Source organism: Perissodus microlepis, chromosome 15, assembly GCF_051167445.1.
Source record: "Perissodus microlepis isolate ML-2025 ecotype Zambia chromosome 15, ASM5116744v1, whole genome shotgun sequence".
Classification (NCBI taxonomy): Eukaryota; Metazoa; Chordata; class Actinopteri; order Cichliformes; family Cichlidae; genus Perissodus; species Perissodus microlepis.
Window position 1 is genome coordinate 22,631,667 of NC_140475.1, and position 14,225 is coordinate 22,645,891.

Sequence of the window (14,225 nt, forward strand, 5' to 3'; positions counted from 1 at the left end):
TAGCAAAGAAGCAAGCTCCTCCACAGTTACTTGTTTATATCACACACATCTCCTGATATGTGTGCGCTGTGAAGTGTCTGCACTTATTGAGCTACAGTGAGGGGAAAAGCAATATATCAATAAAAAATGATGAGAACTATTTTTTTTCTTTTGGCCTGTGAATTCCTGTCATTAATAATCCTGAGCTGTTAGCCTTTGTCTTATTGGCTCTTCAGCAGCTGGCGACAGAAAATGGTGCGAACGCCTGTGTCACATCTGATGAAGCCTCTCAACGAGATCAGAAACACCATGGAGACTAAAACGCGCACTAATGTGCCGATCTCCGTTTCTAAATTTACAAGGTTGCTAATTAGTTTCGTTCCCGCTTCAAACTCGTACTGTTTGTCTTTGCTATCTGCTGATGTTTCAGGGTTATGTCTATATTTATGTACTTTTGTAAGACTGCTGCACCATCAATTTAATGAGACAGGAAAGTGAAGTGACATATAGCGCATAGTGAACTTCAGCTGCCTTTGACTGAGGGTTTCTCGCCGTCCTTTGACCTGAGAGTTTTTGGCTCAGAGGCTGCTGGGTAACAGCGTGCAGCAGTCGGATTAGAGGTACCACTTACGTGATGAGCTCCTTCTTGCTCTCCTTGCAGGGCAGGTATTTGTGGTGTTTGGGGCTGGGCATGGTCACCTCGGCCGGGTAGTGCTGCTCGTCCAGCAGCTCCTGGAAGGGATCCAGCTCGTCGCTCTGGTGTAAGGACGAGAAATAAGCCGACTACAGCGCGTCACTAAAAGCTCTTCGTTTACAAATTTACACAAAGTTCACAACACATTCCCATTTCAAACACAGGAGACAACAAGGTTATGTGAAAACAGCATTATCAGGTAATGTTAGGTTTTCCTTAGTCAAAGATAATGTTATCCTCAGTGAAACAGTCGTTAGATTTCCTGTAACATTAATTAGACATTCCTCATGTCTGAACACACCGCTATGATATAGTAAATTAATTTGTGTTCCATAACAACTTTAAGAAGTAATTTAAATAAATTAAAAAGTCAGAATTATAAGAACACTTTAATTTACTGAAATAAAAAATAACTACAGATGCAAACAAAAAGGGTAATATGTAAAGAAACAACATTAAAAAAATCAGACATTAAGTTTGTGAATTTAATGTCAGAATGTATAAATCTTCTATGTCATCTCACAGAATATGTGCTATTGTCATTCATATAAGTTTCCTGCCGTAAGTAAGAATATTACCCTCCACTGTAGTTTAGCTGATTTTAACCCACAACAGGGCTTCATCTCATATTATGTAAATCAATATATCACAAAGTGAAAACATTTTAGGCGTTATCCAAAATGTTACAATCTGAAAGTTTTAAAGGCTAACTTATAAAAATGTGCAGATTACAACATGTACAAATGTTGTGTGTTATTAATATAAAACAGTTAAAACCAGGATTAGGAGAGAAAAAAATGACTAGAAACCATTCTCACATTAGTTACACACAACACATTTATCTCAAAAATTCAGAAGAAAACTATGGAGTGTTTCCTTACATTAAGTTTAAAAAAATATTCTATAATCCTCAGGAATGTATTTGGTATATAGATCTTTGCTTATAAATCTAAAAAAGTGCATTATAATGAGTGTTTTAGAAAACATTTGGCCTTTTTTTAGAACCTCATAAACCTGAATCAGCGTAGTGTGTCAGTGGCCAGAGAGCTACCGAGCATAAGCTCTAAAAACATACATATAGGCTGTTTACACATAAACAGCCTAAATGTACCTACAGGTTTGTTATATAGCTGTGCTTTATGTATATGTATATTATGTTTTTTTCTCTGTGTGGTGGAACACTTTTAAACATATTGATATAGATTTAATTTTAAATAAACAAATTATAAACATACCAGGGAATTATTGTGGACATAAATCGAGTGCTTTGGCATTTATGTGTGTACGAATAACTAATAAGAAGAGCCTGATTTATAGCATTTAAGGCCCTTTTTAATGTAGCTGTATTAGTCATATCGATTTAGTGTCCCTGAAGTTCTGGTCATAAGAAGCAGATCTGTACGGGTTGCCAGATGATTTCCAGGTAAATGTGTTCCCAGCACAGGTGTCAGAGGCGTGTCTCTGCTTGTTAACCAGGTCGAGCTTCTTTCTGCAGCAGTTTGTGAACAAAAAGCTTTTGTGGCTCTAAGAACACTGCAGTCTGCTCTGCAGTCCACACATCACACCTCCTCAGTCGGGAGCAGAAATCGTTGTGGACTGTCTGGAGAAAATCCCATCAGACGCCTCGCTCTGGGCTCCGGCCTCCTCTGCAATGTCGTGCTTCATTAACAAACGCAATTACTCTCCTGATTAAAACCTTTCACTCCAGCGCTCTAAATCCAACGAGGCAAATGTAGCAATTTGCTGCATGGGTTGCTCTGTGTGATATCAGATCTGTGAGGATTTAAAGCGTGCCAATGATCTATCGTGTTTTACTTATGTATTAGTGCTGTAATTCAGTATTTTAATGCACCGTGTGTGAGCTCCTGAAGCGTTCATTTAGTCTGAACCATGCAGTGCTGCTTCTGGCCACATGGGAGCGCACTGAGCCTTCCGGAGAGCCTGTCTGCATCCACCCTATCAGCCAGGGTTATTTATCAAACTGCACAGAGAAATTTGAACTTGCATGAGATAAAAATGGAAATTCTTGACTTTTACTCCCCAGAAACTTTAGATTAAAACCCATTTATCAAACTTATTTTGTCTCTGTTCACTTAGATCTTAGATTAGTGTTGCAGTGCACCGACAACGTGGATGGACTGTAACGGCTGTGAATAGCTGTAACCCTATTTATGCTTGTATTGTATCACAACTTTTTGTTCTAAAAGACTAAAGCCGATTGATCCTTTTGTTCCATGCCACATTGTAAGACTTTCTCTGATCTATCGCATCTCCGCAGCACGAACGACTTCCCTTTTATGTGTGTAATATAAAGTTAATTTCACAGTAGTGTATTAAAGACTGGTAACACAATAACAACAATCTTCATAAATGGAAAGTGGATAATTAATTCAACTTTACAGGTTTTTACAGCCAACAAAAAAATCCAATGCAGTAGCAGAATAAGTGAAAAGTGGCACTGCGTGAGCCTGAAATTATCTTATAAGGATTACCTGTTATGTAAAGGGGTGAAAGAAGAAGTAAAAGTCATATTCCTATTGAAGTCATATTTTACTCCATATTTGATACAAATTTTTATTAGATACTGATATATTTAATATATCTAATATTATAGATATTAGATTATATATTAGATGCTGACTTGCTTAGAATAGTCAGATCTTGTTTTTTATTTACTTGTTTTTTAGGAGACCACACCAAGGAGCTGGATAAAAAAAAGAAGAAGTATATTTTCAAAATAAAAGACCCAGTTTCTGCAGACCAAGCAGTAACCTCCAGAGCTGAAAAACGAAGCCAGTGCAGAGGCACCAAAACTGCAGTTCCTGTAATGGCCACTTGAGGCTGACTCCGAAAGTGTATCATTCCCCAGACTCTCATGTTAATATCTCCAACTTTACAGCAGAAATAAGTATCTAGCACTGATATGGAGGGGCCATATCAGTGCTTTAAAAAAAAAAACTTCATTCATCCAACTGTATAACGGAGTTAGGGGCGTCGCCATCTTCAGTGACAGGTGCTCTGACACAGCTGCCAGGCCATTACTCAGATCAATAAATTGGACTTCTCTGCCATGTTTAACAACAAAGTCAATTTTGTTTCTATATAACATTTTAAAAAGGAGTTTTATTTTGAAAGTTTAACTTATTCTTTATCCCATTCTTGTGTCTGACTTTCTGTCCTCCTCATCTGCTCTTCGCATGTCAAAGATTCACCAAAATAGACACATTATTATAAGAACAGCAACACAAACTAAACAACATTTGATGCCCCGAGAAATACGAATAAAACTTTTATCACCAAAAATAGTATCTAAAAAAACTGATGCATTGTGCAATATCTACTTTGAAAAAAAAACGAAATAATTACTTATTAATGTTTTATTAACGATTACAGTTTATATGTGATGATGGTTACTATAAAGTGTTATTTAAAGGCTTAAAAAAAGACACAGCTCGACTTTAAAGTTTAAATTACTTGTGCTTTGGCAGAATAACATCACTGGGGTAACTCAGCAGCTAACAGCAATAAAGCTCTGTTTCTTTGTTTTCACTCATACACTTCGCTGTAAGTCTCTTGTGTGAGATGTGTGATGGCGTTTCTTCTTTTATATGATTTTGCAATCTCTCTCTTCAGCGGTCTTTCTTTATTATTCTTTTGTTGAACTGTGTCTGTTTGGTGGCTCCAGGGTGAGGGGTAAACAGCAGAAACTGAGCGCCGATGTACAATTTTGGCAAGCACCATCGTTCTGTGCTATTTCAATGCCTTGGGTTGGTGAAGAAGTGCATGCAAACATAATAAACCCTTCCAAACTCACAAAATTTCCTCTTGCGTATGTAAAGTGATGCAAAAATTATGCGTAACAATCGGCAACCAGAAGTACGCCCTCGCAAAAAATAAGCCCAGAACTTCTCTATGGCCCTTTCTGCTTTGCACCGCAGAATAAGGATTCCCTTCTAACAGCTTATAAACTATGATCATCTTCTAATCTATGCATGAACACATAATATAAACTCTGGGTTCCTTAAATCTCTCAATTTCATGCTTGAAATTATCCTTACTTTGCACGATTAGGGGCCTAAATAAATCTTAAATCAAGTGCTTAAAACCCTTAATCATAACTGTAAGGGCAGAGAGTGCAGCAAGAGCAACATTTAGAGCTTTAGCGTGGCCTAAAAAATATTTAACTTCCACCTCTTCAGGTTACTTATTCAAAGCACTTGTCACCTTAATCCTAAAATGAAAAATTCAAGGTGTCTCTGCCTCCATATCATTAAATATTTTAAGTTTTAATCAAGCATACTGTAGTACAGAAATTACTCTCTACATTAGTTTGTGTCAGTGTAAATATTAATCTGCTCCCTGCTGCGTTTCTATATAAACTACTTAAAGTGGTGCAGAACCTCCTGTAAGAACGAGTCCTGCAAGCTGTGTAATAATCTGCCGCAACACAAACTCTAGTCTTCTTTGCTGCATTTAAATCAGTAGATTTTAAATATGTAGTGTAGATGCTGCTAATGTGATCAGTGATTCTGAAAAGTATTTTGCAGAACTTCAGATAACAGTTATTTTGAAAGCCAGCAAATTCCTCATAACTGGTTTATAATTTCCGATGAAGGCTCTTTGAACGAAGTATATCAGTTGGTACAAATAAATCTAATTGTTTATTTCCTACAAGTCACATAATTTCAAATGAGTTGCTTCAGTAATTTGGTCTGTAAGTCAGTGCACAGCAGGTCAGCTCAACATCTACAACAAGCTAACAAAGTTTTAACAAAGGCTGAATTTTTTACTTGAGTTTATTAAAGTTAACCTATAAATCTGTTCCTTATTTTCTGTCATATACATACTGCCACAGTGTTGAATGCCCATTTTACACATGGCCAAAAAATGATGATGATGAAATGATGATGTCAGTGTATGTGTAAGTAGTCCCTTTGAGCTGAAAGCTCAGGATTTCGACTGCTCTAAACACCCAGTTTCAAATGTTTTTTTCTACTCTTGGCTCTGTATGATGTCATTGGGAGGGGTTATCCTTATATGGGCATCTAATGGCAAAGGCACACTAGTAAACCTCCTTGTGATTGTAAGTATTTTTTTGCCACAGCTACTACAGAGCCTCAGGGTGTTGCACACTCAACCTCTAGGTGACCACTTTCAACTGCAAGCAGATGTCACAGATGCAGTATCGTTTAATCACCATACTACACTACGTCACTATTTGTAGAGGAATATCTGAATTTGCATCCACCCATCGATTTTATTCCACTATTCCACCGCAGCGAAGGCTAAAGGAAGGAGCTAAAAACGCTTTTTTTCATAGAGGCTATGAAAAAAAGCTAGAAAAAGGTTGTAAGGCTCATTTTGATCTGTGACTTATGCAAAGCAACTCTAAAAAGTAAAATAATAAAAAGCATCAAGTTGTAAAAGGGCATCATAGTCTATTTAACGATATCAGTGAATCGGGAGACCTCTTGTGAGGAAACACTAACAGAAAATAAACTCAACAGTGTCAGGACTTTTTAATCGCCCTATAATAAAAAGTCAGTATTTATAGGAAACTTTCAAATAACTACAAAAACACACCTTCCACCAAGGCCCATGACCTATTTTAATGAAATATGTTTACACGTGCTTTGTCAGTGCTCTTCTTTTCAACCAAGTTTCATGAAATTTCACTTAGTAGATTTTGAAAAACCTTGCAGGCAGACAAACAGCACCAAAAACACACATTCGAACAGCACTGCAAATAAAACATTTTAAATTGAACGCATGCCCCCAAAAAAAAAATAAAATAAAATTTCTGGAAACATCGTCATAACAGAAATGTATTCTAACTATGAACATTTAGGTGTTAATGTGCTTTTATATTATATTTATATTATATTGTGTTGTATTAAATACTGTATTTTATATTATAGTAGCTTTATAATATGTGCAAACTGTGATTTCTGAGGTTTTGTTCATAACATCCAAATGATAAGTTCTAGAAGTAAAAGTATCATGTCAGAGTTGTTTGTATGTATAATTAATGTATTCATTAACTATATAAGCTGTAATAACAGGATGTTGTATTTAACCTCATAATGCTCATTCTAAGCTCTGTAAGTGTTGCACAGTGTAGACCTTCCCGTTACCTCTTTGTGGTCCTGCTCGTCTCCCAGACGTTTGATCTTGTTGCAGTCGACGGGCAGGTCCCAGCAGTCGGTGTCGCTCAGCTGGTAGCAGCGGCTGCTGAGCAGAGCCTGCCGCTGGGGAGACATCGGCTGCAGCGGGGTTAACACCGTCCCGCTGCCCTCGGGGCCACCTGGCTGACCAGCCACATCCACCGCCCCGCTGTCATCCAGATCGCCAACTGGACTCTGAAGAGCAAAGGAATCTGAATACTGGTGAGGTATTCAGAGGGCTTATTTTTGTTATGTGATTATTGTTGCCTTTTTTCAAAAAGCTTATTTTATCATTTCTAACAAGTTCTCAGGAGGTTACAGGCTAGTATACACATAGTCTCGGTCACAGAGGTTTTAAATGTTTTCAGTCTTCAGGTCATTCAAAAAGCTGCTGCCAAACCAGAAGACCTGTGCATATCCTTCTCCATACTAAACTCCTGCTCTGCTGGCATCCAGTTACATTTCCTAGACTTGCAGGTGATGCTTAAATGTGATGCTACTTTTCTACTACTTTTGATTTGTTTCTTTTTTGCACCTTTACTTTTACTATCACTGCACTCTAACTGTTATCTTACTATATGCTAGCCTAAATGATTTTATTCTATTTGTATCAACAGTAATGCCCATAATTATTCGTACTCCTGTGAAATCTTTTACATGAAAGCTCAGGGGTGAAATTTTGCCTTTATTCAGTTTATTGTAGTTGTGATAGAATGTTCCAGATGCATGTTGATTTTACACAATGGGCATAACAATACAAATACTAATACTTATAATAATTTGTACATGCTGTCCAAAATGATTCATACTCTTCACCTGCCTCAATATTAGGATTATTGTTTCTTTACAGTGTAGGTATTTTAGGTATTTTCAGCAATGTTAGGCAAGAAATCCATGTCGATTTCTAGAAAAGTCCAGAAGCCGAGAAGCTGAGGGGAGCTGGTAAAAATGCTGCCAGTTCATGGTCAGCACTAGAATGTGCTATGAGTAAGAACTAAGTGAGGAGCTCCGGTCACGTATTTTGATTGTTGTCAAGGATGCCATGGACTACAAAGCCATATCCAAATGATTCCAGGTCCCTGTACCCACAGAGCATCATTAACAAGAACAAGATATTCCACACAGTCAAGAACCTGAAGAGACATCGTAGAAAGCCCAACGTTACACGCCATCTGGGAAGAAGTGTGTTATGGGAGGCCAGCAGTAACCCACACATCACAACTAAGACTATTCTACAAAATCTGAGCAACACCAGAACACAGATTTCAAGAAGATACAGCAGCAAACACTATCCAAGGGGGCTTTTCATGGACAGTGACCACTCCTCCAACACAGGCACACACAAGCTCATCTAGTTTCTGTAGCTCTGTGACAGAGCTACGATTTTGGTTGTCAGTGTTATGGTCAGATGGGAACTCTTCAGCCACAGAGATGCGGCTTTTGTTTGGTGAAAGAAATGTGAAGCATTCACCCAGAAAACACAGTCTCACTGGTCAAACACTGAGGCGGAAATATCACGGTCTGCGGTCACTTTTCCACATATGGACCCAGATGAACCTTTTAAAAGCTGAAGGAATCATTAAAATCATTCATCCAGCATTCTTGGGCAGCATGGACCATCTAACCAGATTACAGTCCAAAAACATATGGCTTAATTAGTAAAGGAACAATTTGCGGACAACAATCTAAATATTTTGGAGTGGCCAAGCCAGCGCACCGACCTGAACCCGGTTAGAATTTCTGGAGAGAACTAAAGACCAAGATCATGGCAAAGAAACCCTCAAACCTTGAGGACCTGGAGAAGTTCACCAAAATCATTGTGGAGACGTGTAGAAATATATTCAACTGCGTAAAGTACTTGGAGGCTGTAGCTACAAATAAAGGCATTTATACCACTGGCTACAGAGAAAGAGTATGAATAATTCTGGAGATGAGATTTTTTTGGGAAATCAGTCAAATATAATCATACAAATAGTTAAAAATATTGATTTGAATGTTCTTCTTATAGCCTTATATCACCTTTTTTATAGAATGGTGAAAGAATAAATTTGATGTGTCAATAATATATCTTAAAGCCCAAAAGTCCGACACGGGTATGAAGAATTTTAGGCAAAATTACATTTAGATATGTCTTCTTAATGCTCCTCTCTGAGTTGCGCTCTCTAGACAAAGCTGCCTTGTCTTATTTTTCCCCACTCCTGCCATTGTTTAGGGATGTGATGTAATAAGGCAGGCATCCCATTTTTACTTGCACCGCCTCAGATTACCTGTGTCAGCAGGTCCTGGGGTTTCCCTCCCAGAGCGTGCGGGAGCTCCCGGCACCGTGTCGACAAGTTAAGGATGGCCGTGGCCGCCATGTGGGCCGCCTCCATGTCGTGGGTGTAGTCAAAGCTACTCTTACTGCAGGTGCTGCTGGCGCTGCTTCCACCTCCACCGCCTCCCCCTCCTCCTCCACCTCCTCCTCCTCCACAGCTCAGGCTGCTGCTGCTGCTGGGAGCGTAGCTGCTGGTCGTACTGCTGGCCGGGCTGGACGTCTTACAGTAGCGCTTAGCTGCAGGGGTGCACACAAGTATGGCTGATTTGTTAGGCTGATGCTGGCTTTTGGCCAAGCTGTTCAGCAGATGGGTTTTTTGCACGGGGTTTAAAATTGCAGAGAGATCCTCTAGCTTTTAAGAATATGCAATAAAAAAGACAGACTGGTGAGGGGAAAGAGCGAGAGAAACAGATTGAAATTTAAGGCTTTCTAGGATTAAGTGGGGAAACAATGAATTGACCAGAACAAGAATCCACTCCAAACTAAAATTCAAACAAGCTCAGTGCTTGAGATTGTTGAAGTTGTTCAACTTTTTTGGTCACTTTGCCAAAATCAGAGCTCGTAAATCAAGATAACATATCTTAAGACTGTTCCTGCCTCAGCACTGAATTGAAAATGCTTTGGACTGGATGTCTACATCTGATTTTTATTTGGAACAAATTCTAAGAACTGCAGCATTTCCTTCTTTGTGAGCAACATTTGCTAAAAAAAAATATAATACAATGCCCAGCTGTCCAAGAAAATAACTGACCTTTTTTTTTTTAAAGTAACTACTTACAATATTTGTATCTTCAGTACGTAAAAATGGACCCACAGGAACAATAAGCAAAGTATTTAGAGGCCATTTTTGGTCTGTTTAAAGGATTTGCTGCCAGCTAGAAAACATATATGAACACCAGCCTTATGCATTAAATAGGGAGACATAGAGTCATTCAACATAAGACAGACAAACAGATGTTTGGGCAAAGCCAGAGAAAGACGCTGCGTGGTAGTGAATCCGGCCTCGGCAGGCTGGAACGATGCTGATGGAGGGAAGAATGGTGGAAAGGAGGGAGGCAGGGAGGGAGTCGTGACAGAGGGGAGCTCAGACACCTCGTCTAAAAATCTCCCTCCTGCCTGCTTCTCACTAATGGCTCCCAGCCAAAGAAACAGGGCTCGCCTCCATTATCTCTCCTGTTTCACAATCCCTCCATCTGTACCTCCTCCCTCCCTCCATCCCTCCATCCTCTGCTCAGAGGAGGCAGGCTCTTAGCTTGGCATTTCCATAACTCTGCTCCAACCATGTGGAGAGGCCGAAAACATCAGTGTTTTTAGCTCTATAACAAAGAGAAGACAAGCAGCACAGAGCATGTGTCGTTGTGCACGTTATAATGCTTTTAACATCGGATACAAAATGTTCTCCTCAGAACAGGAAAATGAATAGTAATCCCTAAGAGTGGGATCATCTGGAAGGTTTCTTTTTCCTTTCAAACAAACAAAAAAAGGAATCACAATAAGCCTGACCATGGTTTTTATGGTGATTTTGAATTTACCTATAATAAAATTTTTAGACACATGGATCCATCATTAACTCAAATAAATATCTCCAATATTCTTCAAAAGGTAAGAAGAACGTCAGACCCCGTACAAAAAAAAGACGCAAATCACCAATCAAAACATACGATAAATTGTTGTCACATGATCTAAATGTGGGACCTATGATTTGCAATTGTGTATGTTAATTCTTCTCACCGTCGTATCCCTTCGGGGAGGTGTCTCGCCCGTGGTGGTGGGACTTGGTCGTCAGACCTCTCTTTCCGTAGCTGCCGTGTTGGGCATCATAGCCGCCATAGTCATAGCTGGTCTTGGAGTATTTCTCCAGCTCCTTCGCCAAGTTGGATCGTGGCGTGCTGGTGGGAACATTGTTTTTGTAGCCATACTCAGGAATCTCCAGCTGCTTCACAAAACACATTGGTCTGAAAGGCAGCCAGAGGGTAAATAAGGCTGGGATCGAACTTCACTGCACCATTTAGCATCCCTAATTCGGATTAAAAAGTGGATTTTTTTTTTATATTTGTTTCGTGTTTTCAAAGAACTAATAACAGTCTGTGTTATTTACCTTTACGCCAAAAAATTGGCTGCACCATTCAGCATCCCTAAAAAACTTGTTCGAATGGTAATTAGTGGAAGAAGATGGTGAGTTTCTGTTTTGTGGAAGAATATTTAAGCCCAGCTTTTTATTTAGGTGCTAACTGACATCCTTTCAGCTTTCAGTACATTCTGTTTAAGAAAGGCAACATATATTCCCAGATTGCCTTACAACTCAGAAATATACCAGGAAATTGTTAAACCATTTTGCATCATCATGCATGAAAACAATGAAGGTTTTCTTTGTTATGGAATATTTTGCAAGTCTCAAGCTTAAAGACACTATTAAGCTTGCCCCGATCATTTAAGGTGGTGCGAGATGCTCTCCATCAAAATAAGTGCAAACTTTTAGTGTAGATTTAATATGTAGAGATAAATGAAATCACAAAATACACTAAATCAAGCTGCCATAGATTTGATTTAAGAGTGTTACAACAACTAATAAAATTTTTTGTTTGTGTTTGCTAATTATTCACAGGATAGTTTTTGATTCCGGAATTCCCAGCATATCTGAACTAGTCGCACATGTGGTTGAATGTACTAGTGACTGCACCTATATATAATGAGGATTACTAGTTGTTTTGCATCCCCAGTTTGTTATGTTTGATATGATCTGGAGCTGTATGTGTGGGAATTTCATTGCACCATTCAACATCCCAGATATAAAAAACCCCAAAGGAAAAACAACTGCTTCCATAACATACCATATTCAGAGTTCAGTGAGCAATTCGGCATCCCTTGCTAACCTATCAGAATTCAAAATATGCTGCTTTACTGTACTGAAGTGGGCGGTACCTGAGGACACGGTCTGACGCCTGATTGGTCTTACTGCCGCTGTCAGTTGAGTGAGTCTTCTCGTGGACCTTCGCCATCTTCTCTGCAGCAGCGATGGGACAGCCGGACAGACTGAAGGATTAGGGAGGGGGAGACAGCACACGGCCTGGTTACACACTGTACCAACACACGCACACACACATGCAGCATCTGGCTCTCAATGAAGAGCGGTTCAGCTGTCAGTACCAGCAGTTCAAAATGAATTATGGATTTAAAAATGGCCTACTTTGTGTTGACTTTATGACTTGCTTCCAGATGACAAACTGGTTTATCAGTTCACTTTTCTAAACAGGTATTGCTTAAATTTACAGACAGACATGTTTGTGACTCCTGCTTCTGTACATCACTCAAACTGCAAAATCCTAGGCTGAAAATGAAGCCAGTGCAAAACTGATATTCAGCTAATGTCCACCTGAGGCTGGCTCAAAAAGTTAGTCACTAGTCCACTCCCACATCAATGTACAGCTATGAAAGCAGAATGTTTACAGCTTCATATAAGAACAGGCCTCTTGCCTGTGGTTGTGCTGTTGGTACCTTTTAAATAAGTTGTAGTTTGGAAATGGCAAGAAAATAAATTTTCCTGTTTTATTGGGATGTTATTTAGCACTAGCTATGTCCGGGTATCTTTGTCTATGCATTCTTTGATGTCCTCGCTCCAAAAACATCAACATAGTGATGCCCAAAACAATAATGTGAGGCTAGTAAAAGTGGAGACTAGAAACTAAGTGAGGGTATGTAAATGACCAGGTGACAGCATTTTGTATCTCTTTATTGTCCTCCCATTTCACATATTTGCAAAACTGACTAAACAACTAATCATCAAAGATGATTAGCTGACAGAACAGCAGCACAGATTTGGCATATTTTTCCTTCACACATCACCGGCAAAACCTCTAACCGCTAACCATTTTAATGGAGATAGACAGAATATCAAAAATACAGAAAAAAACATTCATAAAAGTTATGAATTGATTTGCATGCAAAGCTCCAAACCGAGCGTAACTGATGATTTTTCTTTTATCAACCAATTCAGACTCCCTCGCAGCCTTAATGACATGTTCCAAAACGGGCCTTTGTCTTTATTTCGTTGGTCACTCTATGTCAGGCTCTTTAAAGTTTAAGATAAGATAAGATAAGATAACCTTTATTAGTCCCACACGTGGGAAATTTGTTTCGTTACAGTGTTTGTATCTGGATCTGGATCTACTCCTGTGACTCTTTATACAGCAACTGAATACTTGGTTGAATAAGTGACTAAATTAATAGTTCTTAGCGGATGCCTCTTTACTAACAACACACACACACACAGAGTTATTTGGGAGAGTTTGGTTATCTGTCCCACAAGACACTTCCACTTAACAAAACTGTCACTTCCCACCAACTCCCAGTGATAAGTGTTAAAAGGTAACACCTTTTTTAAAAACACTTCTCCGTTTTTAATCATTAAATTTGTTTTTCTTCCGTAACCAAGTGTAACCTCACAGGAAGCAGAAACACAAATCTAATCCTGCTCATCGGCCGCTGCAGTGATTGACTGATTGTGTGATAGATTAGATTACATTCATTAAGCAGCTGCTTTTGGTCTTCTGGGGAAAATAATTAAATGTCATCAACAATCATAAGTGAATTTCTTTAAAAACAAATTAAAATTGCAATAAACAGAAGAAAATTTTTGATGTCGGACGGAAAATTCCATCCTGTGTACTTCTGAGATGTACCAGTCATTAAAATGTGTGACTTGCTGACCCTCATGTGGCGCAAACAGGGCTAAAGGAGAAGCTGATTGGTTGGGGATGTGGCTTCTCCCTCCTGCCACTTTGGGCTTTTCCTAATTGCTTCATACCCACAGAGGCTATGAAACATCGTTAGTACACACACACACACACACTCGTTTTAAAGCATGGCAGGGCTACTGTGTGAGTAGTGTGTGACAGATCAGCACGGCAGTGCCCGCTACTGCTGCTGCTATGAAGGCGTTTCCATGGTGACTGCCAGACATGAAAGCTGGTGGCTAACAGTAGCTAAGCTAGCTAGCTAGTGCTTTGTTTCCTTTCCCAGTGGAGCTGTGCTACATAACACACCCTGCAGCCATGTCTGAGTGTGTATGTGTGTG

General features: G+C 39.2%; 1 protein-coding gene across 9 annotated transcripts in view; it reads right to left on the bottom strand.

Annotated features, from left to right (window-relative positions):
• The window catches only part of myt1la (myelin transcription factor 1-like, a), a 90,781-nt gene that overhangs the window by 13,705 nt on the left and 62,851 nt on the right, over positions 1-14,225 (bottom strand). For 4 of the 9 annotated variants that reach the window (XM_084953912.1, XM_084953910.1, XM_084953916.1 and 1 more), the window contains exons 11-15: positions 12,074-12,184; positions 10,883-11,106; positions 9,105-9,388; positions 6,808-7,056; positions 611-762 (exon numbers count right to left, since the gene is read on the bottom strand). In XM_084953912.1, coding sequence (XP_084810038.1) covers positions 611-762; positions 6,808-7,056; positions 9,105-9,388; positions 10,883-11,106; positions 12,074-12,184 — 1,020 coding nt within the window. The remainder of the gene's footprint in view (positions 1-610; positions 763-6,807; positions 7,057-9,104; positions 9,389-10,882; positions 11,107-12,073; positions 12,185-14,225) is intronic. The other 5 variants (XM_084953918.1, XM_084953913.1, XM_084953917.1 and 2 more) reach the window with 4 other exon arrangements.